Below are 25,782 nucleotides of genomic sequence, written 5' to 3'. Positions count from 1 at the left end.
CAGAATTTCAGTTTTTTATTTGTGTAGTCAGTCAAGTATATTGAGTTTCCAAAGAGTTTTAAAAGGGAGAAGCCCAGAAAATACAACATATCTCCACAGCATTAAAATCATTAAAGAAAAAGATTATAAAATCACACAGCTGAGTCAGCACTGGAGTATGGCTGAAGAGAGAAACCCTACAGAAGGAACCAAGAGGTTACTATCATGGCAATGCATTGATCTGAGCAGGCAACAACCCTGTGCCTCCACTGGAAAGCTGTTGATCCCACTCATCAGTAACAGCAGCTGAGTCTTAGAAAGGAAAGGCTGATGTGCAACATGCTGGTTATTACAACGCTCACTCTCCTCACAGGAACAGCAATTAGCTGTCAGGAGCCATGAACTTCATGCCATCCTAGCACCAAAGGAAACTGGTCCTAATTATGAATTTCTCAGATTTTCTTACTCAGAAACAAAAGCATAACATGCTGCTTTATTTTATCAACCTTTTATCTAAAGTCAGAGTCTGTTCTTGTGTATCATTAGGCATCACATGTCATCCATTTAACTATCACTGAGCCGAACTCCTCTTCATGTGTCTTGATCAGACAGGATATCAGTCTTGATGTGAAGGTATCAGAGGTCTAGTTTTGTGCTTGTGATAATTATATTCACTGCTAAAAGTTGATGCCTCCCATCCCCTCACCTTCCTGATTTCAGGATGTTAAGCTGTATCTGCCATATACTCAAGATTATTAAAACTTTCTCCATTACATCAGAAGCACTTTAGTATCCATTACTTTCTTCCTATTACTTCCTGTTGCCATAGTTATGTCCACCATAGAGTCCCCTCTGTGGTGGGAAAGTGCTCTGTCCTTCACAGGTAAACTTGCCAACCTATGCAATACTCATACTGCATTTCAGTCCGCCAAGGAACCAGGTAAATAATCCATCTGAGGGGGAGGCTGTCCTCTAGCTGTACCACCCCTCAGTGGTTAAAGATCCTCCAACCATTCAGCAGCTGACTTGGGAGGTGCTCAACAAAGATTCTTTAAACCCCTAACTCCAGCATCAAACATCGCCATTATCATTTGAGCAGCATTTTACCTTTTTTGTTCCTAATCCTTAATAAACCAAAATGTTCTGTTCTACAATGTCATTTCCCAGTCCCACCCAATCCTACCAATCAGGTCTCTAGTCTGCAGGACGTGAGAAATAATTCACTAAGGAACTCACTTACTGTTATATATTAAAACAAACAAAACAAAAGTTAGAAGAGGCTGGCAAGGACTGGCTGTACACGAACAGAATGCCAGAAGATACCACCTGGCCACCCCATTTCATTGCAAAAATCAGTTTCCTCCCAAGGGAATGTGAATCCATCCAAAACAGAAGCTGCAATAACCTTGTAAAATCCCCACTGATGGGAAACACCTGCTTTACATTGTGTACACACTAGTAACTTCTGAGCCTATGCTGCTGCCTAGATACATGTGTCCCTGTTAAAAAAAAATGACCTTAAAGCTAATTCACACAAGAATGTAGGTCAAATTGCTCCACCTGTGTGCATCTACCTATTGCACACATTTTTCTGACAGAACTTCTATCCATTATCAGGGAAACACAAAGGAGAGCTACTAAGGGAACAAAGGCAGATGGTGACAAGACAGCAAAGGTTGTAATGAGATCTCTCAAAGCAGAAAAAGAGAAGCTATCTAAAGCCAAAACCGTATTTTTCAGCCTTTTTTCGTAGCATTGGCATGTGAAAGTAGATTTCAACAAATTCTAGTAGCAAACAATAAAAAATCCAAATATATGCAAATACATAAAGAGCAGTAAAAAGGCAGGTTTTGTTGTGGAGTTTGGGTTTGTTATGGTTTGGTTTTGGGTGGTTGTTGGGGGGTTTTTTGAGTATTGCAAGCACCTGTCCTTTAGCCCTCTCTTTCCAAGACAGTGCTGCTACACTGCTGATGCAGCACCCAGTGCCTGTCAGATTTCTTTCATGACTGCATCAAAGTGTCGCTTCCCATCTAAATACAACATGGACTCTGAAATAAAGTGGAGAAAAGAGAGAACCATTAGAACTTAGTATCAATACTGAGCAACTACAACTACATAGATTGGCAAAAGCAAGAAGCAATCTACACTGTCATCAAAGCATAAAATAAATGTGGTTTGCCATGAAATCCTGTTAAATTATTCAAATGCCAATAGTTCATCTACTAAAATGACCAGTGTTTCAAGAGAAAGTCATCTTTTCTACAGAGTTATGATGACAACATATTCATTGGATACTTGCCTCCATATGTATTAGGTACAACCCGTGGGACCTCATTTTCTGATATAAATGTAAAATGGAAGATATTGGTAGTATGGTGCTCCCTGGTATTTGCATCATAAACTTCACTGTGCACTCGAATCTGGATGTAGTTTTTTTCCGTGTAAGAGACCTACACAGTTAAAACAAGAATTATAGCTTGTAATTTACCATTGGTGCTGGAAACTGCAACAGACTTCATTACACCATTTAACAAGAAAAGTCACATGCTCTTATAGTGCACTGTTTATTATCAGTGACTGGCAGTGATCACAGCAAAGATAAGGTTTGCTCCTTTTCGAAAAGAAATCAACTCCTACCTGTGCAGAAAGCAGTAATAAGGATCCAATCTCAACTGGCTTCTGAAACATGATATCATCAACAGATACAATAAAGGGTCTGGAACCCCTGAGGAAGCAAAAGAGAAATTTTGTCTCAAGAATAAAAAGGAGGTTTAGAGAAATTTAAAATATTTTATTGGCAGCATTTTAATGAAGGGTTGCTAGAGAACAAATCTCTTCCTTAAACAAGAGGCCACAGGAAGTGCTAATGAGTTATGTCATCACCAAAGACAAAAGTAACTGGAGGAAATATTTCACACCAATAAAAGTACATGATCTCTAAGGACATGTTATTGCATCATTATTCTATCCTATGACTTACACTTGCTATATGATCTTCATGCCACCATTGCTCAGGCCTCAATTTTCCAAGCACTGACACAAACCACTTAACTTTGTTTCAGGCAATGCATACTCCATTTAACTGGCACACAGAGAGAGCTTTGCTGGGTGATGACTTCAGTCATGCTCAAGCAGTTACTAGAAGTTCAGAAACCATTCCTTTTGTGTATGGAATGAAAGGATGTAATATTTATTTGCTAGAATGTCTATTTTATATGGTTACAAAGAAAATGAATCTTCAAAAGTTCATCTGAATACCTTGGTAAGTTAAAAGAAAAGAGAAAATGGATGTATTTTCTATCTTCACAAGTGCTGCTTAAAAACCGAGCTCCAAGGAGCAAGATGCAAATCTCTTTGTAAATACAACAGGTGCCCTAAGTAAGACAGCACTGTGCACGAATAGTTCAAGATTCTACTAGACACCTAGGTTTTCTCAGCTCAGATAGTCATTAGGTTGGTTAGCTTGGCCTTCCTGACCTATGTATATGTGCATAGTGATCTGGATTATATAAATATTCCAGGCCTACAACTCACCCATAGCTGCAAGCAGTTGCCCATCCCAGTTCAAATGCCTTTCTCATGAGAAAACCCCCAAAGATTCTATTGAAGATGTTCCGTTCCTGTATGTAGAAACAAAAATCAAAATTCTTTTCAAAGGATTGTGTTGAAGTTTGCACTTCAGTTTACAGTATTTAACAGAAGTCCCAATACCTGAATATATAAAAAGCACTACTGAAATATACATGCAAAATTCAAAATGCCCAAGGCAACTTTACTTACTAGGAGCTCATCTGACTCATTTAAAAACACAAGATAACAACTCAAAAATGTGTCAGCAACCAAAGGCCAAACTTTTTGCAAACACTTTACAAAGGAATTTCTTTACACAGAATGAATAGTCTAGTAAGAAAACAAGGTCATTAAAAATCTTCTATTTTGCAGTGGTAACCCATACAAATAACAAAAAACTGGCAAAAGAAACTATGATCTAAATACATTGCAAGGACTGTAGAAGTGAAACAAAATAATGGTTTGACTAAACTTACATAAAAATTCAACCTCTCCCACTAGACCAGAGCTCAAAACCCCATTCAGCCTGGCCCTGAACATTTCCAGGGATGGAGCATCCACAGATTCCCTGGGCAACTTGTTCCAGTGCCTCACAACAGTCATAGTAAAAAATTTCTTCCTACAATCTAATCTAAACCCCCTCCTTTCAGTGCAAAGCCATTACCCTTTTTCCTGTCAACACATGTCCTTGTAAAAATTCCCTTTTAAAGTTACTTCTTAAGTACCTTTCTGTAATTCATTAATATTTTTCAAAATACCTGAGGATGGCAAATCTGTAGGCCTTTTAGCTTTGCATCTTCCATCCACACTGAATTGGGTGGTAATTTACGACTCCGGAAACTTACTGTCCTTTGGAAGAGACAAAAAACTTTATAGTCTACAGAATTAGCAGAATTCAGCAGCCAAAAATGCATAAATATTAAATGCAGACACATATTTAAAAAAAACCACAAAAATATGGAACACCAAAATAACCCCAAAACAGAAAGGGTGTCACTAAACACTGTTCCAACTGACCTTGAAGCCTTATCTAAGCTAGTACTTTGATTTGTTACTGCAATAAACCTATGCTCCTGATCCTTCAAAAACTTCTACTACTGTTCAAGTTTATGTGACTGATGAGGCTCGAGAAAAGCACATGAAAGAAAAGATGAATCACAACCACAAAGCACACACTTTGTCAGAAAAACCTTATTCTGTTTTTTTAAGTCATAATAGGAATTAAAAGCACACAATGAGCTAACAGAATAATTCAACATCAAACACACAGACAGTTTGAGGTTTTCAAATCCAGACAGAATGTGTACAAAATACATCTGCTAATTTTAAGGGAAAGCATGTCTCCCTTTAGTAAACAGCTTTAAAAATAACAACTGTATAATGTTTAAAAAATTATAAATTATCACAAATATAACACTGCACTACTGTCATTAGACACTGTTCTATCACCATGGGCATCAGATGATTTCACATCAATCTCAAATATAAGAAAAGTATGCCAACAACAGTCTCTCTCAAATAATGTTGTCAGGTATTATATTCAAAAACACACTACAAAGTTATTTGGTCATAATATGGCCAGTTCCTGTCCTCACAGGTTTTTTAACTAGGTATCATGGCAGAAAACTCTGAGACTGTACAAGTCATGGTTGCAAAACTAATCCATTCCCTTATTTGGTTAAACATGATTAACCTTTTTCCTCAAGATCATTCCTAACCTGAGCTTGCTCAGGTCTCTGTGCTTACAGTGTCCCTTTCAGCATCTTGGCACAGCTAACACTATGTATTAACTGAAGACTCTTTTGAGAGCTGCAGATGTCACATTAAAGTTTGTACCTACATTCCAAATAAAATGCCACAGAATTTAAATGTGTTCATTTATTCCAGACTACCCTCTTACGAGCACCCACTCAAAAGGTACTTTTCTCTTTCATAGTACATCAGTTCTCCTCCACCACTCCTCTTCTTACTTTGTGTCCAAAGTATGAAGGAATATGTCATGCACAATGTTTCTTTCTTCTGCAGTGGGAGCCATTTTCAGTAAGGAAGCAGTGCTGAATTCAATCCTCCTCAGCTTGTTCACTAAATATTAAAAAAAAACTCCTAGTATTAGAGTTCAGAGAAAAAAACAAATAATGGTTCTGACAATTTTAACTTGGAATCAACTGTCTTTCCTTTTTTCTTTTTTCCCCTGTAAGTTAAAAGCTGTAACTTCATGGTCCAATCAATTCAAACACAAAGTTGGCTTTTAGAATAACCTGCATCAAAGAAAAAATAAAGCAGAAGTTTACTGCTACCTCCACCACTTTGATGAAGAACTTCAATACGTGTACTATGATAGCCACTGCTTCTACAGAAAACTTGAGTACTACTCTCAAAATACAGAAAAACATACCTAACAAGAAACCCTACAGAACCTTCGGGCTTTGCCAATGGTACATGAATGGAAATTTATGACAGAACTCGTTACCATAGGCTGCAATGATTGAAACTTTAGCTTAAAAGATCTTCTGTCCAGTTTATTCAGTCTTCAATGTTTCTCTAATTCTCTGCTTTAAAACTTCATCTTGGAATAAAAGAAGATGGAGCTAAACACTCCTTCCCCTGCTCTCCCCCTTTTCTTTTTCTCAGTTTCTGTCCTAAGGGAACATGGGCACCCAGATAGCAAGGAGCTGTGTTGCACTTAGCAGGTCCACCAGGGGGTAATCCATCAGTCAGAGCATTAGGAGAGCCTGGGCTGCACTCAGACCCGAAGTGGAGGGAGCATCCTGCAAACACAGGAGTCCAGGGGGTGTGCAGGGCACATCAGGAGCACCCTTATCTGTCAGTTTAGCCAAATAGTTTCCAAGTATGTGATAGCAGGCTTTGAAACTCTCTTACACTACTGACAAACATGAGCCAAGAAAAAAAATTTGATATTAAATAAATTAGGAGCATTTCTAAATAGCAAAAACTGCTGAAGTTTACTTCCTTCCAGCTATTAAGTTGAACCTGAGGCAGATGTACATACTACCAGGAAATATGACATACATTCCCCTTGCTTGAAGATTTCTTCCTCCTCAGGACTCTCAGGAATGAGTGGATTAACAAATGCTGGCCTATGGACAGGAATTTTTTTTAAATTACAAACTTTGCAAGAATTCATTCTATAAATACATTATAACAGTCTTCCATTTTTGCTTACATACACACTACAAGATGAAAAGATATACTTCAGGTTATATCATAGAAATAATTGCATTATTTCATAATGTGGAGCTGCCAAAAGAACACCCCATTAGCTTTAACTCTGAAGAAGCAGTTAAGTGATCCAAACACTACCTAGTGTAATTAAGAAAGAGATGTGTCTCTCCCTCTTAAGAAGATAAAATTGTACCTATAAATTATAATGAAGATTATTCAAGCAGAAAGCTGCTTAGAAACTCAGCAAATGAAGCCATGATGATCTAGGATAGACTAAACCAAAAACTGAATGGTATCATTCCTCCTGGAATAGAAAGAGCACAGTGGCATAGCTAGCAAGTGTTTTTATAATCTACATGCTCCCATGACAGCCTTATCAACAGCCAAAAGCTGTTTACCACGTGTACTACTTATCAAAGAAGATTATGACATGCCTTGAGCACAAATTTTTATGTTTATTTTACTGCACAAGTAAGTTTACTTTAACCTAATTATATGACATTTAATTATTTTCAAAAGTAAAGGCAAATGGTTATTTTCAAGAACCATTCTTTCCTGTAATTCCTAATTATTATTTATACAAATGCTCCAAACAACATATACACACACACAAAGTATGTGCTGAACAATCCACCTCTACCCCAAGTCTTTCCTTGTGCTGGTGACAAGAGGCACACAGAGAGAGGATCTTTTCTCCTAGAACAAACTGCTCTTTCCTGGTTTGCTAAACCTCTGGATTTTAAAGACAAAGCAGCTCCTTCTCCACTGCAGAGTTTATTTCCCCTCTCCTCAGCTCAGGACACATCTACCTCAGCTCTCCTGCCCAAGCCCCAAGCTGTGAGATGCAGTTTGCTATAGTCCAAAAGGCACACAACCACATTTCTGTGGCACTACAGCCAACCTATTGTACCCTGTACCTCTCTGAAGGGTTTTTACCTCACATAAATACCCTCCTTATATGGACAGAAACACAGCTGGCTTACGGCCAGCTAGCCTGTACAACAGACACTGAAGTTTGCATCTATCTGCACAAGTCCATGTAGGCTTGTCCTCAGTCAATCTGCTAGTGCATAATGACATCAGATTTGATGTAATTATTTTGCAAAATTAGTCCTTAGAATGGGAACCATGATTATAAGTGGTTTTCTTAATGTATAGTGTGTTCATTGGTTCTAAAAAAAATCTGAAGGAAACCAAACTAAAAACTACTTCTAATGCTATCAGGACTACATAATTAAATAAAGTAAAACCCCTTCATTAAACACACCCTTCTTCATTAAATAGAAGCAATTATTTAAACTAGTTGGAAAGAGGAAACAGTTTATTACTTTGGTGGGCTATACAGGAAAGAGGTTAAGGAATACAACCATTTATCTGATGCTGGAGTTATAAAGCAAAACTGCAACTGAGCAGCCTCTTAGTTTAATGGCTAAGGAATTATAGATAAAGTAAAACCAGAAAAATAACAAAATTAGTGGTTAGGGATTTTTAAAGTTCTGTGGGAATACTTATCAGTTCCATGTTAGTTACACATGCAAGTTACAGCCTGAATTATTCTGGTGACACTTATCAAGTGTCTATTAGGGAATTAATGGTATTGTTCACTCAAAGACTATTTAACTACTGAAACTCTATCTTTAGCTCTAACAACTACTAGAATGCAAGTGGCAGATTTATTCACTTCTTGTGTTCATTCAGGCCAGTCACTCAAACGAAGGGAAAATCTGTTAAAGAAAAGGGTCAGCTCCCAAGACTACCAGCAAATCCTGGTATCATTTGACTGCTGAAATCAATACTCTGAAGCTTGTCACAGGAAAGTTAACACTTGCCAGCAGAAAACATTGACTATGTGATTTATTTAACACTTACATTATAGGGCTTCCACACATACAGAGCAAGCTGCCACATTTGCCATTTTCAGCACAGCAAGAGTCAGAAAACTATTTTCCTGTCCTACAAATTACCGTTTATTCTCTGGGTCCCGGGCCACCATGACAAAGGTTGCATCTAACACAGGGCTGTAATCACCATCATGTAGCTAAGAGAGACAGAAAAAAATGTATTATTAAACTCTAAAATTGTAAACATGCTTAGCAAGCTCTTTAGTTGACATCAACTATGTGGCCACACTGTTAATTTTGCTTACTTTCACATTCTGTCATCCCTTCCAACATCTCTCACAACAGGTCAAAGATAAGGAAATAATGCAAATTAAAACTTTAGTTTCAGGAATTCTGCAGTAAAACATTTAGCAGGGAATGCTTATTAACTGCTTTCAGCTGGGAGAAGAGAAAATCAACACAGACATTGTAAAAGTACCCACTTAACATTTATTCTTAAAAATGCCGAAAAATACTTTTTGTTAATACCAAACTGCCACTAATGCCAGCACTGCAAGGAACTCTGACAATAAAGGTGTAACATTATCTTCTACATAAGAGATTTTATTTAAGGAGACCAAGCAAATCAAAAAATATTTATCTGTTTTTCTGAATTATCACAGAATCATAGAATCTCAAAATGATTTGAGTTAGAAGGGACCTTAAAGACCATCTAGTTCCAACCCCCCTGCCATGGGCAGGGACACTTTCCATTAGACCAGGTAGCTCAAAGCCCTGTCCAGTCTAGCCTTGAACACTTCCAGAGATGGGGCATCCACAACTTCTCTGGTCCACCTGTTCCAGAACCTCACCACCCTCACAGTAAATAATTTCTTCATAATATCTAATCTAAACCTACTCTCTTTCAGTTTGAAGCCACTGCCTCTTGTTCTGTCACCACAGGTTCTTCTAAAAAGTCCCTCTCCGTCTTTCTTGTACGCTCCTTTCAGGTACTGGAAGGCCACAATCAGGTCACCACAAAGCCTTCTCTTTTCCAGGATAATCAGTCTCAATTCTCTCAGCCTTTCCTCACAGGGGAGGTGCTCTGACTATTACCCCTCTGACTATTTTAGTGGCCCTCCTCTGGACTCACTCCAATCATTTAAGTGTTTATAGCATATCTTTTTTACTCTAAATAATTAAATAACTGAATTAATGTTTCCGTTAACTAATGAATTCACAGTAAATATTTATTAGAAATGTTAAGATTTTTTAAATTTAATTATTAATGTTCCTTTTGCTTCCTGCATAGTGTAGCCTAGTTACAGCCTTCATTTATATTCCATTATTATTTAATAACTCATTAAAAAAATTATGCTACACAGTAGATAAGATGAGCACATGAGATACAATTTAACATCAAGTCTGAATATCAACATTAAAATTCATAAATCTATAAAATGATAAAGCATAAGGAAAATAAAGTTTTTCAAAAGCAGGGAGAAGCTTATTTGAGAGCATGCAGAGCACAGACACCTATTTTTTTCAGTAGGAGTACTGTGCTGCACTTTAAATACAAAATACTGGTTAAGAAAAACACATGTCTTGAAAGATTAGCAAGACTGCCTTGCTGCATCGAGACTACTGGAAGCTGTCTTGGTCTTCAGAACATTAGGGCTGCCTCAAGCCCTTCAGAAAGTTATTCTAGAATATATAATTTAGATTGCTCAAGCCATTGTCCAGAATTTCCCCCGAAGCACCTCATGCCTGTCATAAGATGGAGAGAAGTCACAGGAACTAACCTGCAGCATGTGCATCGTCACTTCCATTGAGGTCTTCCCAACCCAAGAAACATTGCCTGTGAATTTGATGTCACAGTCTGGATATATAATCTTCTTGCACAAATCTACAAGACAAACATTAGGGTTTACTGGAGGCAGATCACTCACATCTAATACTCGAAAGGCCAGATTCTCTAAGGCCTTTCTGTGTTCTGAAGGTGGCAACACACGCAAAGACAACCCAGAAAAGCCGGTTGTTGCAAAGGACCAAACTGCTGGTCTGCAGTTTCTGCCTTTCCAGACTTCTCAAGCCAGAACTGGAGTAGGAAGCAGTCACACAGGTGGACAGCAGACCCCTGGAGGTGTTCAGCAGAACATGTGAGACAAGCAAGGTCCCAACTCCACCAGAACAAACACTGTTCTATAATGAAGCTAAGAAACCCAGGTGCCAATAGAAAACTAAACACAGAAGTGCAGAAAGCATGAAAGTTGTATTTTGAAGTGACATATGAAATGCTAAAAAGCACTACAAAATCCTCTTCTCTCCTTCCTTCAACAAAAGCCACAATACTTGAGAGTTCAAGGCCAAAACAAGATGAAGTGAACTAAACAGGAGAGTGAAGAAGGTATCCTCAACAACCATGGGAAGGCAGTGGCTGCTGAAAGAGTAAGACAAACAGATGAAACCATTTCTACTGACCAAATTGCCACTTACTGATTTTATCCACCAGAGCTGTGACTATGGATAAGGGAGACTTTGGCTGCATTTCCTGCTTGGTGTGAGTGTAGCAAATAAGAACTATGGAGAGATCAAAAATTGAGTCAGCTCTTTAACAAAATCATTAGTGGAGCAAATCAAAGCCATCTTGCAAAGCATGAGAAGTACCTGCAAAACACAAACTAAAATATCCTACTGTAGGAAAGCCCAACTTCCACATTTTTATGCAAGTAACACATGGGATTGCTGTAAAGAAAACAGTGATGCAGCAGTTCAGTTTTATGCATATTTACTTACTACAAAGAGAAATTTAGCTAAGCACTTTAAATCAACTCATCACTCTACTTCAAATCCTACATAATCTCTTTCCTCTACCCCTGAAGCCCACTATCTCAGATTCTTCCAATCTTCTGTTTTGATTTCATGCAGGTTGCCCAAGGATACATGTTATTTGAGGACTTTTAAAATACTGATTCCTTTAAAGAGGTGAAGATTAAATAAGATGTGCCTTACAGGCATGAAAGCACAGTCAGAGATATTTATCACACCGCAGTCACTAAAAGCCAAACCATTATTTAAACTAATTAGCTTTGTTCTTAAGAGCACATCCAAGTAAACAGACTCCTTAGAGTAATTCAAGGCTGCAAAAATAGGGTTTGTCCTAGTGCTCACGTGACTTTCACTCAACACGGATTTCCATAATCAAAAGTATCTGTTTGGACTTAACAAGATAAGAGAAGAAAGATCTCTGTCCTTCCAAGTAATCTATGTTTTCCCCTAAAATTACTGGAGACACAATTCTAAAACCTGTTATGCCTATCAACTCGTTACATCAATATGGCCATCCTGAATATTTTGTAATTGGGACAGAATCTTGATTAACCCAAAACAATACATCCCCAGTGGAACTGACTGGAGCACAGTATGACTGCAAACAAGGCAGACATTCTGTGCCATCACAGGAAAAAAAAAAGGTCTTCACAGATTTTCAGGGAAAATAAACAAGGCACAGAATGAAAAACAGGCTCCTCTCATCTAACAATGGAGGGTAGCCAACAGTTTGAGGTCTCCTTTTCTAATTCAGGACAGGTGCTGAAGCCAGTACCTTCCACCTCCCAGAAGGAAATATAAATCATCCAGCTATTGTGCCTATCCTAGATAGACATACATTCCCTTCTTTCTCTGCCTTCCTCAATTTTGTGAATCTGGACCCTCAGAAGGAACAGAAAAAAACCGTTCCATTCACAGCTTTCCCTTAATAAGCACTTATTCTGTGTCAAAAACCTCCATTGAAAAGCTCCCAACCAGCTACAGAACTTTGCTGAAGAAGAAGTCACCTGGTGACTTTTTAAGATAAAAGTATCTCCAAGTTCTATTAACAACCTAGCACTTATTTTAACTGCAATACAAAAGTCAAAGATCTTTAACTTTTCAAGACCACAAATAAGTGAAAAGAAGAAAAAAAATTAAGGATGCTAACTCATGAAATAACTGACCCAGTTTTACCCTTAATATCAATTTGGAGACAGAATCCAAGAATATACATCAATTGTTTTTAATTTGTTCTCAGTGGTTACATTCTGTTCTTTCCAGATTATACACTCTTCACCCCAAAGGGAAGATTAAAATATTTCCAACCTCTGTTGGGTTTTGTGTCAGTTTTTGTTGAGTTTTTTTTAAGAAAAAACAATCGTAAGTTTTAATTTTCAATACACACTGTGCAAATTATCTCTGAGTTAACACTCAATGCAGATTCATAATCTAGAATCACTTTTCAGTAAATTATTCTTGTAACTAGTCCACTAAAAATTTGACAGAGGCAAGAAGTTGAAGTGGAACAATTTTGTTTCTGTCTGTTCTTTATCATCCATCCTTTCTTTCCAGCATCAGTGTCTTTCTTTTTTTCCTTCCCCTTTGAGATAGCACAATTATGGGATTCTCTGCCTGAGGTCATACTGTATCACACCAAACAGTGCTCAGCAGTACTCAAAATCACTTTGTGGAGTGTTTAAAAGGGCACAGATACATACCTCCTAAACTGTCAAGATCTTCAAGGATCCTTCCAAATCTGTAAGACAGGGGTTTTGACAATTAAATACCTACTTACATAGCAAGTGGAAGTTAACAGTTTCCTGTATGTGTCACATGGTTGCTTTGTTACCTTACACTGTTGTGTACGTTCAGGTACTTTTCTCTTATTTCAGGCTGACTTCCTAGAGGTAGAATAACTTCCAAGTAGCTATCCTTCATTCTTCTGGGAGGGAGATCTTCCTGACATTTTGCCAGCAAAGTATGAAGAGCTTTTCTTTCTTGCATTGCTTGCACATGATCACTGGTAAGAAAAAAAACAATCTGTCTAGAGTATGACAACACAACTGCAACCCTAGCTAAAAGATGTCACACTGATGATTATCAAAATGAAAACCAAAACGTAGTAAAAATAGCAAGACACAGTAAGTGAGCCTTGAAAAGAAAGTGAGATGCACATAATGACAGATGCTAAGCAAGACTACTGCAGAAAGTTTTGAAATATCTTTGTGTACAAGTGGCAAGCACATACTTCACACTTATGAACAAAATTAATCTAATTCTGAATGTAACCAAAATGGTTCCCCTTGAAAAGAACAAATCAGATATAATTTAACCTATGAGTTTTTGTGCATACTCATGTCTTCCATAGCTACAGTATCACAACTCTTGCCACAGTGACAATTTTAAAGAACTGAACATCAATTTATAATCTCTCCCAAGAAGTAAAGCAGCTGTACCGTGTTGACTAGTACTAAGAACAAGAGAACTAACCTGCTAAGATTTGCTATCATCCACAGGTGAGTTGCCCCTTCACAGCATCAGTTCATACAGCAAGCTAAAAGACAGGGAAAACTAACCTATTTCTTTCTCTCTCTCTCTTCCTACCCAGACATCTTACAACTATATAGAAAAGTTACAGAAAGAAACAATACAGAGAAGGGAGCACTGCTCCTTTAGAGCTACTTTTCCAGCACCACCAACTCAGAGGGGCTGCAACTCTCACAGTCAAATAAGGGCCAACTTACTGTCACTTCTCTGCAGTCTATCAAGTTGGTTCCTTGCACAGGTATCTACAAGATGTAACAGTCTTGCCCAACGTTCTCTCTTACCTGTTCCACCAAAGTTCCCTCCTCTTAAAAGTGCAACCTAACCAAATAAAGCAAATATTTCATAACATCCCTAGAATCTATCAAAAACCTAAGGGTTAAACGTGCAACAGCTCCAAGGAGTATGCAAAACTATGGATCCATTTCATAGAGCAAGGGAAGGCATAAAACACCAAGCAACCAACGTTAAACTTCTGGATATGCATCATTCCTTCAGTTGTGCACGCTGCATTGCTGAGATCAGTGACACTGTGCTTAACAAAACCAGAGAGGGAAAGAGAGAAGGAAAGAGAGGGGGGGGGAAAGGAAGAAAGGGAGAAAGAGAGAACCTTTTCACCAAAAAGAAAATTTGTCTTAAGTTTTGACTTTGGATGAATTCTGGGTATTAGCCATTTAAGATGCAGGCTTACTTGGCTTGAGTTTTACTTCAGAAAGTCAAGCTTCACCATATTTATATTCTCTCTTTTCTGTTTAATAAGTTTTGGGGAAATATGAATAATCCATGATCAAAGAGAGTAAAAGTCTAGCAGAAAACTTCAGTTAGTTTTATTTGTTTGTTTGTTTTAAACAGGAGATATGGTTTACCTCATCTTGGCAACATGACTACCACAGAGTTCAGAGGAAACAGAAAGATAACAACCTCCTCCAGAGGGTTAATGTTTGAAGTTATGCCACTGCATAGAAATAGAATATACGAGATGATTAAGGAAAGATGTAACATTCAAGATGATTCACCTTCAGGCTTTTTAAAAAACTTTTTTCTAAGGTCTCTCAGTGAAAGGTTTAAGAGAAGTTAATCAAAGAGTGTATCAGAAATTTGTCTACAAACACAAAGAAACCAAACAATAAAAATTCAATTATATTCTATTTTCACCAGTCCCATCCTGGTTCCTCTGAGGTCAGCAGCAGAACTCTTCTTGACTTCCACTTCAGAATTTGCACTTCAATATACAGAAGTGGGGCTCAACGCAGTAACATTTTTCAACAAATACTGTTACACACTGCAGTATTAGTCATACAGTAACAGTAATTCACCTAATTATTAACTAACACTCACCCTAAACATTCTCAGAAATGTTCATCTATTTCTGAAATGTCCACAATCCATCTAGACTATATTTAACAAGGAACAGATTAATAATTTTAATTACAATTTAAGTACAAAACCAGAATAAACTTATAAGCAAGATATTTCTTTTTAATAACAAATGAATACAAAATGCCACTGGCCTTTACAAGAGAAATCACAAACTGAAGTTTACTTTTCACAAAATTTATGGCTGAAGGTGTTCCTCCAACATGCATCTCTCCTCTCTCCCAACAATCCAGATGTATGTACATCAGTCCTTCCTTAGCTGCAATTTCAGGACCCCTATCATCCTATTCTCTCAGATTTGTCCTCTTCAGTCATACTGTGGCCTCAATTTCATCCCCAGCTGTTCAGTCTCCACATGTATCAGCTCTTTGTCACTGTGTTTTAAAAGTGGGATCTCAAAGGCTACATGATCCATGCCCTCCCAACCTCCCCATATTAAACCTGTCATTCTCAAGCACTCCCAGCTATGGTCTCCCCAGCTTTACTTCTCCATGGCTGCTGAAGCATTCAGTACTCTGTAAACCATTTCTGCTGCATCTTGCACAGCACAAAAGACATACCTGTCTAAGAAAAACACTGCTGTGCTGATCCTGGCTTCAGTATGCTCTCCTTCCAGGATGGGGGCAGTGGGTCAGATTTGACCAGAGCCCTCTAAAATCTCAATCCTCTGATGGTATTTCCATATGGAGTCATTTCTCCCCAGTCATTCTGGGCTGTGGGAAAAGCTTTTTCATAAAACAATTTCTAGAGCCCTTTCTAGCTGACCCGCTGAAAAATTTCAAGCCCCTTCATGCTTAGACCCTACTCTTATTAAGCAAAAATCAGCTTCCTGGAGTCAGGCACTTTTGTTAGCATGCCTACAATTCTGCCTAGATAAACTGAATCAGAAGACCTTCATCAGACGTTCCACCCAGGTGAGCCACTCTTTATTTCCCTATCAGTGCATAAAGTGTGTAAGAAGAGCAAACACAGCCATAAGAAAATTAACAATACACATGTGACCAACCAAGCTGCAATACAGAATTCCCCTAAAGTGCTATGCTGAATTTTCCAGAATTGTAACAGTAGAGGATTACAGACAACTCTGGTTTAGTCAATGTAATGCAGAGGGAAGAAGGCAACCTGAATAAGGTCAAAACATCAATCATTTAAATTATATGTAAATTAGTCAAAAATGAAGTTAGAGCAGACAAAGGAAATGCTAAAGATGCTCATGATTAAGGAGACCCTGATACTGAGGTGACAAGTTTCCAAAGTGACATGCAGCCTGCTTCACAGTGAACCAGCCTCTGAATCCAGTGCAGGATAAATTCACCATGTGGGCAATCCACTTAGAGATAACTCAAAGGTAACAGCAACATGACATTGCCAGCCAGACTGACTCTACAGCTCTTAAACTTCCATTGGATTCAAAGCTAACGGGACAATCTTTTACACATCAACATCACATATTTTGTTCCTTTGGTGCTGAAGATCTTCTGCCAGAGAAATCTCAGAAGTTTGTGATCCACAAAGTACCAATTCAGAAGCCTTGTTTCAACTACCTCAGTTTCACAAATAAAGTAAAATACATTTAATGCACACTGTACCTCCAGTTGGCAGATGCTCCCACTATATCCCTCAACTTGTTCCGCACTGGAAAAAAAAAAATCAAAGCAAATCAAGCTTAGTTCTCCAAGTGATGAACGTGAGGTTGCCTGGCGTTAGAAGGCATAATCCTCATCCCAGAACAAGAAAATTAAACAAATTCATGCAAATAGCAGCCCAGAAACAAAAGTTTGGCCAAATTCACTGATGCTGTTAGTAGGCATATCACAGTAATGGGTTGAGTAACATGATGCCATAGCTTATTGTGTACAGCCAAGAAGGTGTTTGTTAGTGCAGTCACCGCCAGTGCTAATTAAGAGCTGAAACAGAGAGTGGATCAAGATCAGATTGAGGAATTATGGTATGAAAATATTACAGCCTAAACACAAACTGTGGAGATAAATCAGAAAGTCATAAAAGAACATAAAAGGGAACAGTGCAGCTGTGAGAAAGGGAATGAGAAGAATACCAATTCAACAATCCCACCCACAAAGGCAAGTAACAGCAGCAGCCTGGCTCTCACCAGCAGGGTTTTAGAGCCCAAATTTTTAGCAGTCTCCATGTTATGATACTGAAGACAGGCCTAAAAAATTTATTCTGGCCTTGTTTGTACTATCGAAGTGGTGGATTCTCCATCCTGGAGGTTTTTAAGATGAGACTGGATGTGGCACTTAGTGCCATGGTCTGGTAACCACAGCGGTGTTGGATCAAGGGTTGGACTTGATGATCTCAGAGGTCCCTTCCAATCCAGCTGATTCTATGATTCTATGATCAGAGTTAATATAAGTTCTGCACAAATCTTTCCTAAATTTCAAGAATAATCTGCACAAGCAGGTTTTCTACTCTTGATCAGATGAGGCTATATGCCAAGGTCCCATCAAATCTATTAAACTACCCTATTGCTGTCAGGTAGGTAAATGTTGGCTATTTGGAAACACCTGAAAACAAGCAGCAACAATTCCCATGCTCCAAACAGAAGTTGAGAATTTTATAGTAGGGATTCCTTGCTTATTTGCAAATATTTTTTATACAAGGAGGTTCAAGTATTAGGACAAAATAGAGACATATCAAGCAAGGGCTACCAAAAAAACATCCAAAATTTCGTGGTGAAATAGAAAGAGGGCTGCTGGTGAGCCACAAGCTGATCCTTTATCAGGCTTGGCATTTTTCAAGCTAAATACCCTGTCAGACTGTTCACAGTGATCAGCAAACTGTCCTGTGAACCCTGGAGCGAGTCTAGCATGATTCCCTAGGATTTAAATTCCCCTCTCTCAGTCAGACCCACTCAGCTCAGCCCTCCTCCTTCTCACACAGTTTCTGCCCAAGTCCCCCCACAGCACCATCACAGCAATACCCCAAACCTTCCCTTTCTTGTTCCTTCCCTTGCAGCACCCTCAGCCCCCGCCCCTACACTCCCAGCCTGTTTTTGCTCTGTCTGCCCGAGCCAGAGGCAGGCAAAGGGCTGAGTGCCAGCCCCCACATGGATCCCAGTCACTCTCGAACAGCCAGCAAACACCATGGTCTGTGGGTGACCCCAGCACTAGCTCTGGCACTCTAACAAGCCTCTGATTTAGAAGCCAATTTTCACAAAGCTTGTGTAAACACGTTTCCCTTCGAGATTGGTGGCTCATCTATTTTGGCTGATATCAAGCAACAAAAGGTTCTGAAAGAAGAGGGGGACAGGAAGATAGGCAAACAAAGATAAAACAAAATAGATTGCTTAGGCCTCATTTAATTATTAAATTAGGCTAAAAATGTTTTGAAATGAGAAGACTTCCACTACTAATTCTAAGAACAAAAAAAAAAAATTCCAGGGAAAGAAAGTGATTAAAAATCTTAAGAGTTGATTTTTTTTTGAAGGGAAGAAGGTCTGATTCTTTTTTATTTAAGAGGCAGCAGGCTTATTTACAGAATAGGTACTACTTTCCTGTTACTCATACTCCATCTGTGAAGCCGCCATAGCATGCGCTTGGTAAATACAGTGTTAGCAGAAACACTGTTACAGCTTCTAGAACACAAAACCTCAATTTTTCAACAGTGCAGACTGTGCTGGGATGGAGGAGGAATAAACAGCACTTTCTCCTTGTTTAAACTAAGTTCGTCTTCCTTTTAAAAGCTCTGAAAAATCTCAAGTTCAAACCTGCAAAAATGTATATAAGCTGTTACTCCCATTTAATACTTCTGATTTCAATTTTAGACGTACAAACATTTGCCAGGCTGAGAACACATAATTTTTACCTTAACAATAAAAGGGACTACATGCAAAAGCATTTCTAAAATGTTGCCAAGCTAAATCTAGTCTATTTTATAGTTCATAAGCACATAGTTTTGCTCTTTTTTTTTTTCCTCCTTCTTGGAAAGACTATACTGCCCTTCTAGATATTATGTATCTTACAACAGAAATTTAAGTAATTAAGCACAAAAATCCATTAACTATTTCTCTTTTATTATTTGGCAAATGTCTTAAATGTGCAAAATGGGACTTATCCATCATTAGCATGTTGCATATTTCACAGTATCTTCTAAACTCTGAGCAGTGGATCATTAATGCCAGAGCAGCAGGGTCTGAGTTTATTTGCACTGTGCTGTGGCAAAGGACACAAGGACAGCTGGGCAAGATCACCGCATTCATCTTTGCCAGTGAGATCCATATCTTTTGTCCTGGTGCCTTCCCAGGCTGTATCCAGGTTCAGGTAGACACTGCAATGTATTTGACCACCAGTTTTGGTACAGAGCTTGGTCCGGACTCAGGTGAAAGATGCATATTCCAATGTCTAAAATGAAGCCAAGTACTGCAGGAGCTGCTGCTGTGAGAGATTTTGTATCCCACAAGCCTCTTAGACATGTGTTATCCAGGACAGCACCACAAACACAGTGTGCTGACAGAGATCTGGTCCAACAATACTGCCACAAGTAAGATCAGAGCCATTCACCCAAGGCAAAGTGGCTGTAAGCAAATGGACAGAGAAGAATAATAGCATTTCATTTTTCATGAATACTAAAGTAAGGAAAAACAGTAGCTGAGTAAGTTTAGTGCTATAGCAAATACTTTAATATGTACAGATTACCACAACACACCATTATTCACATGAATAGGTGAATGTCCTGTGGAGTAGAAAACACAGGTTAGATTACCAATCAAAAGAAACAATGCAATTTACATCTAATTTAATCCAGTAAGGAGTTACCTGGTTATTCTACCTGCTTCAGTTCCATTCAGGCACATGTTCCTTAATGTTAGTAATTGCAAGCAACCTGTCCTTGCCTGATTTACAGTCAGTATCTTGGTGTTTTCAACTCAGTTTGTCCTTTCCTTACAAGTTAGCTTTGCAGTTCCTTGTCTACTGACTCTGTGGTATCTGCTTGCTGCATAATCCCAAACGGTTTTTCAAACCTGGTGCTACCATATGCTGTTGATAAACACTATTAACTTTGGAAAGAATAACTGCAGCATTTTCCAGGAAGTGGGATGAGAGTTATCTCAGAGGAAACTTCCAAAGTCCTGCTTCATGTAGCCTTTGGGAGAACCATGGAAGAAAGGGCACTCACAACTGGGACCCAAAGCTGGGAGGAAGCATGCAAAAAGCTAGTTAAGAAAAAGTATTTGTTTTTGTGAATGCATGGATACATAATTAAAGGAAAGTAGTTTATGTATCAGCAAGGTTTGTGTAACATTTAAATGCTACAATTTTGAAACAGAATCTCAAATGTGTACAGTTATTACAATCCTCAAAATATTAGTACCTCTTGAAGTTCTAATATTGGAGCACTAATCAGAGGCAAGGCCAGGATGGCCTTAACGCTTCACTGTTCTTACAAGCCTTTTAAATATCTAACTAAACAATCAGGATAATATTTGCAAATATGCAATATTCTGTATCCTTGCTTCTCTCCCTTAATGTCCTAAATTACCATTTATTAACGACAATGAAAATAAGTTCTCTAGTAATGAATGACTCTCATTTTCTCTTTTACTTGATAACTTCTATTTAGAGAACAAAGGAGAAAAGAAGATCTCAGACACAAGCAAAACTCCATCAGAGAATTATTTGTACCTGGCTCCAGCCTTTTTCCTCCTGCCCTTTTCTCAGTTCAAGGGATTAGAATGCAAGAAAAAAGTTTTAAAGCTTCTGAAACAGGAACACTATGGTTTATTCTTTCAGAGTGCTGCAACAATCTTTCCACACAAAGATCTATTGACAAGAGCAATTTCATGAGGCAATGCTGCTGATCTGATTAAAAGATTTCTCCAAGTTTACAAAATTAACCATATTGACACATTAAAGTTCTGTAAGACATTATTTCCACTCAGTTCCCCCACTTCTTGGCCATTCTCTCCAGTCCCATTGTACCTGTCTGTACTACGCTGACTTTCTATCTAGATCCAACCTGAGCAGCATTTATCCTGCCAGAAAAGAACCTGTGCTCTTCAAAGACTAGAGAACCAGACAAGCCCCTAAATTGCAACTTCAGTGATTATACTTGTGCCATTAACCCCCAAACAAATACAGTCACTTTCTGCTGCTTCCTAAACCCTTATACCATGACCAAACAGCCAAAACCATGCTCATTATCCAAACAATATTAATACATGCAAACAATATTAATACACTATCCAAACAATATTAATACATTAATACACTACCTGAAAGAATAAATTCCTTAGAAACATCATTAAATCTTCTGGAGTACAGTCAATTACTTTACCTTCAAACATGTCTAGAAGCACTGGGGAGCCAGTGGTCCCAGAAGTGAGTGTCCTAGCCAGAACAGAAGGAAGCTTCCTCATGATGCACAACCTACAGGCAGAGTAGAAGAATTTAGTGTCATTAAAAATAATGCCGTGAAAATAATTTAGGATTTAATTTTGGAATGATGCTGATTATTTCAGAAACACCACTCCTTATTTTCAGCTTGATTTTAGAACTAGATACAATCAGTACAACAGTTCCAAGACAGTTAAAATTCCAGCTGATACCTGTACTTATCTGAAAACGGGAAGGAAGGATGATTCACTGGCAGTAATCGACCTCTTCACTGACTATTCAGATGCCCCGGGACAACCAACTTAGGCCCAATACTAGCTTCTACCCTGTAGCATCTTAACACAGACAGGGTCCATGTGCATCTAGAAAATCATCCATGACCCCATCCATACACTTCTCTAGCATGCATAGCAGTGGAAGGAGGAATATCTCAAGAAGGATTTCTCAAGGTCTCCCAAGCAGTCCCATTGAGCTAAGCCTGGTCTTCTCCTCCACGGGTTAGTACTGCAGCAACTCAGGACAAGCCTAAATTGCAGGATATAATCCTCTTAGCCATTAAGCAAGAAGGGACAACCCTGAAACCCTTCAGAGAATGTAATCCACTCACAATTCAGTAAGTGTTCTACCAGGTAGTGGCCACCACTACTCCTCCAGTAAGCAAAATTGTGGTAACACAAAAACACAGAGGGTCGGCAAGTGGAAAACCCCTTGTGACAGTTCACAGCATCATCCCGTCAGGGAACATGGATTACCGGTCCCTTAATTTTCTTCAGCTGGGACTGGGGTTTCACCTCCAGAAAGAAAAGGTGGCAGGTCCTCAGGCACCAGCAGAAAAGCAGGGCCATATCTATCTGCATATATACCAGCAATACTTAGGAGAGTGAAGGGGAACACACACAAAACCTCCTCAGAATCCAGCAGTCTCGTATGCACCAGAGATGACGTGAATGGCAATTCTGAAACGCCTCCGTAACTGCTGGAGCCTCTGGACTCGTGTGTCCCGCACGGTCCGCAAATGCCCTCCCGCTCCGCCCGCAGTCCCACAGGACCCCCCTCCCGCCCAGTGCCCCGGACCGGCCCAGGCGCCGGGCGAGTTTCGGGTGCCCCGCCCCGGCCGCGCCCCGGGGCCCTCACGGCGGCGGCCGCCCAGGGCCCACCGGCCCCGCCGGAGCACCGCCGCCTCCGTCCCTCAGAGCCGACTCCCCCCCGGCCGCCATGCCCCACCCGGGCCAGGGGCAGAGGGCTCGGGGGCCGCCTTACCGGGAGGGCAGCATGGTGCTCGCCGGGGCCGTCAGGCGGGGCCACGCCTGCCCCAGGCACGCGGTCCTCCAGCGCCAGCGGCTCGCCGGGCACAGAGCCGAGCGTGCTCCTGCCGCTCGCAGCCGGGAGTTCTCGCCCTGTCTGCCCCCGGCCCGGCCTCCCCCTGTCCCGGTGCCCGCACAGCGTGGCCGCTCCCGGGGGCGGAGGTTGGGGCCGGACACCGTTAGTCAGCGGGCGGGCCCGGCAGAGCGGGCGGGCCCTGCGTAGGGCTTGTATTCAATAAACACCGTGATTTTTTTTTTTATTTTAATGCTCATTTTTTCCCTGTGCCGTAGGAGGGCGGGCTGGGCGGCTCCCCCCGAGCCGGCAGGGCTGGGGCCGGGCGGGCTCCTGTCACACGGCCGCGGGGGGACGCGGCCTCCTGCCCCGGCCCGTCACTTGGGGGCACTGCTAGGGAGGTAATCGAGAGCTTCGGAATTTCCGGGGCAGAAGACGATTTAGGAAAACGCAGCTGCCTTAAATGAGCTGAGCGCTTGGCACAGGTGAATAATCAACAAATTTAATTCGTCAGAATTGTTTTTTTTTCCTGGGAGCTGAAGAACCCTGGAGCAGAGCGGGCACCGGGCCTACGCCAGGGTGCGCGGGCAGAGGGTCAGCCTCGGCTCTGCACAGAGACCATGAGGAGCAGACCTAGGAGCATTTGCCGAAACCGTGTCCGCACCTCCCGGGTACTTGGATCTATACGGGTGTTAGGAGTTAGCGATGAAGTTGCTAAGCACACCTTGCCAAAGACTTATCAAAGACACCAGCGAGGCTGTATGAGGGCACAAGAAAACATGTTCTAGCAAACAGTGAAAGTACATTAACCGAATTATTCATTACTTGCGAGTGTACCACCTGACCACTCTTTTCACTGTCACCTTCTTTTTGATAAATTGCTTCTAAACAAACAAAACTAATTGAAAAAATAGAGTTGGTGTCTTTTTTATATGAGGCTTGTGGTTGATTGCAGTTTTGAATTGATTAGTGTTTTGAAAGACCAAGTGACTGATGTGCCTTGGACACTGAGGAACCGACCCTTGCTACTGGCACAGCTTTTCTGTGGTGGACGTGGTGCCAGCAGTTCCCTCCTGTGTCATGACTGCACAACCAGACACACAGGAGAGGGGCCTGGTGGGTGAACCTCACCCCTGGAGAAGGCAGCAAGTGGGAGACTTGCAGGCATGGCAGGATAGGGGAAAGGCTCCTCTCAGACAGCCCACACCCCAAGCGTCTTACAAGTCCAGTCCCCGGCTACAGCCCTTGTATTTGCCAGCCCAGCCAGCCACACATCTCTTGCAACACGACCATGCATAGACCAGCTCTGTGGGTCTGCAGAGAAAAGTGTTCAGTGCCAGGTTGGATGGGGCTTGGAGAAACCTGGTCTAGTGAAAGGTGTCCCTACCCATGGCAGGGGGTTGAAACTGGATGATCTTTAAGGTCCCTTCCAACCCAAGCCATTCTGTGATTCTAGGAAAAAGTTGATAGTGCTATTGCAAAACTTTTCATTCGTCTGTCGTGGGAAAAAATGTGGAAACCTGTTATGGATGCATGCTGAAGGTCCAAAAATCAAGATGCCACTAAAGAATCACCTCTGGGCAGTGCAGAAGACTGTGCCAAAGACAAAACCCTGGTTGTGACACATAAGAAAACCACCTGCTCATTGTGAGAACCCCCCTTAGTATTAAGGAAAACTTTATATTCTGTAGGTTTCTTTTAGGAGCCTGAGAACCTTACCCCTGGTTTAAGCATACTCAAGATCAGAGCCAAAGGGACTTCAATTGTCTACAAAACATAAAGTTACAAAACTGAGGCCTAGCTTGATTTTTTCCCAACATTTATTTCTATAACTTTTATACCCCAAATTATTTGCACATGAGATAGATGATTTGTGGATGCAGGCAGATAATTAGTTATGTCTAAATCCCAAAATCATCACAGGGCATAATTACAAATGACAGATGAGATGTACTAGCTTATGGGAATAGAGTTCTAATGACCTAAAATACGTCTTCAAAGATAATAATGGAGAATTATGGTCCTTTTATTTCCAGCTTATGGAAATTCGTGTAGCTTTATTATGTGAAATTGTTAATTTTGCATTTGCCCTGAATTCTGAGCAATGCTCCTGCAGTATTTATTTAGTATTCTCTACTATTCTGACAGAGATTAATATTTTTTCTATGTACAGCCTGGTGTTGACAAACTGTAATTTAAAGTTACTTTTAAAAATATCTGGAAGCAACTACGAACTCATAAATATCAATGCAAGGTAAAAGTATGAGGAAGAAAATATTTAGTTGAAAATGCTAAGAGAATCCTGAATGTCATCCAAAGACTAATCTGGAAAAATTACAGGTCAATAGAGAATATTAATTGCCTTTTCTGTATTTTGCTCCAGAGATTTGACAGGAGATACAATTTGGATTGAAATACTTGAAAATATTTAATCGTGCAATCAAAAATTATTAACTCACTGCATTCTAATGTGGAATAAGGAGTTTTTCTCCTTCCCCTCTTATTTCTTACAAACAGAGAACCTTTGAGGCATGAGAGAGGCGTTCATACAGGAATTCAAGGAATCTTCCTAGCGAAGGAGGAAATCAGAAATTAAAATACGAGAAGTAAAGGGAGTTTGATTAGTGACAGTAAAGAAAGAAAACTGGTGCCCACTTTGAGCCTTTCTGTCCAGCCTCTGAGAAAAGAGGACATTAGAAAATTAGATAGAAATAAAAATATGCTTTTGGTGTAAGTATGGATGAGGTCCCATAACTCTGCATAAATTGTTCATCAGTGGAAGGATCTGGAGGAACTGGCTTGGCTATTTCAGGTAGCTTCAGACTAGA

The 25,782-nt window shown here is 40.0% G+C and overlaps 1 protein-coding gene across 6 annotated transcripts; it reads right to left on the bottom strand.

The window, feature by feature from the left end:
* ACOT9 (acyl-CoA thioesterase 9) lies at positions 1 to 23,842 on the bottom strand. Of its 6 annotated transcripts, none has more exons than XM_051794885.1 (16): positions 22,898 to 23,842; positions 21,579 to 21,670; positions 19,950 to 19,976; positions 16,874 to 16,919; positions 13,213 to 13,383; positions 13,082 to 13,119; positions 11,049 to 11,132; positions 10,355 to 10,458; positions 8,697 to 8,770; positions 6,580 to 6,647; positions 5,520 to 5,631; positions 4,308 to 4,398; positions 3,514 to 3,599; positions 2,617 to 2,704; positions 2,279 to 2,429; positions 1 to 2,027 (listed from the first exon to the last, which is right to left on the bottom strand). In XM_051794885.1, the coding sequence occupies exons 1-16, from the start codon at positions 22,909 to 22,911 to the stop codon at positions 1,969 to 1,971; spliced, it is 1,305 nt and encodes a 434-aa protein (XP_051650845.1). In that variant the 5' UTR covers positions 22,912 to 23,842; the 3' UTR covers positions 1 to 1,968. The 6 variants fall into 6 exon arrangements, with proteins under 6 accessions (XP_051650845.1, XP_051650846.1, XP_051650847.1 ...); XM_051794886.1 differs by lacking the exon at positions 22,898 to 23,842 and adding an exon at positions 22,536 to 22,632; XM_051794887.1 differs by lacking the exon at positions 19,950 to 19,976.
* Between the last annotated feature and the right edge of the window lie 1,940 nt (positions 23,843 to 25,782).

Source organism: Manacus candei, unplaced genomic scaffold (assembly GCF_025592945.1).
Source record: "Manacus candei isolate 608988 ecotype Guabito, Panama unplaced genomic scaffold, ASM2559294v1 h1tg000041l, whole genome shotgun sequence".
Lineage (NCBI taxonomy): Eukaryota > Metazoa > Chordata > Aves > Passeriformes > Pipridae > Manacus > Manacus candei.
This window is presented reverse-complemented; position numbering and strand designations above follow the sequence as displayed.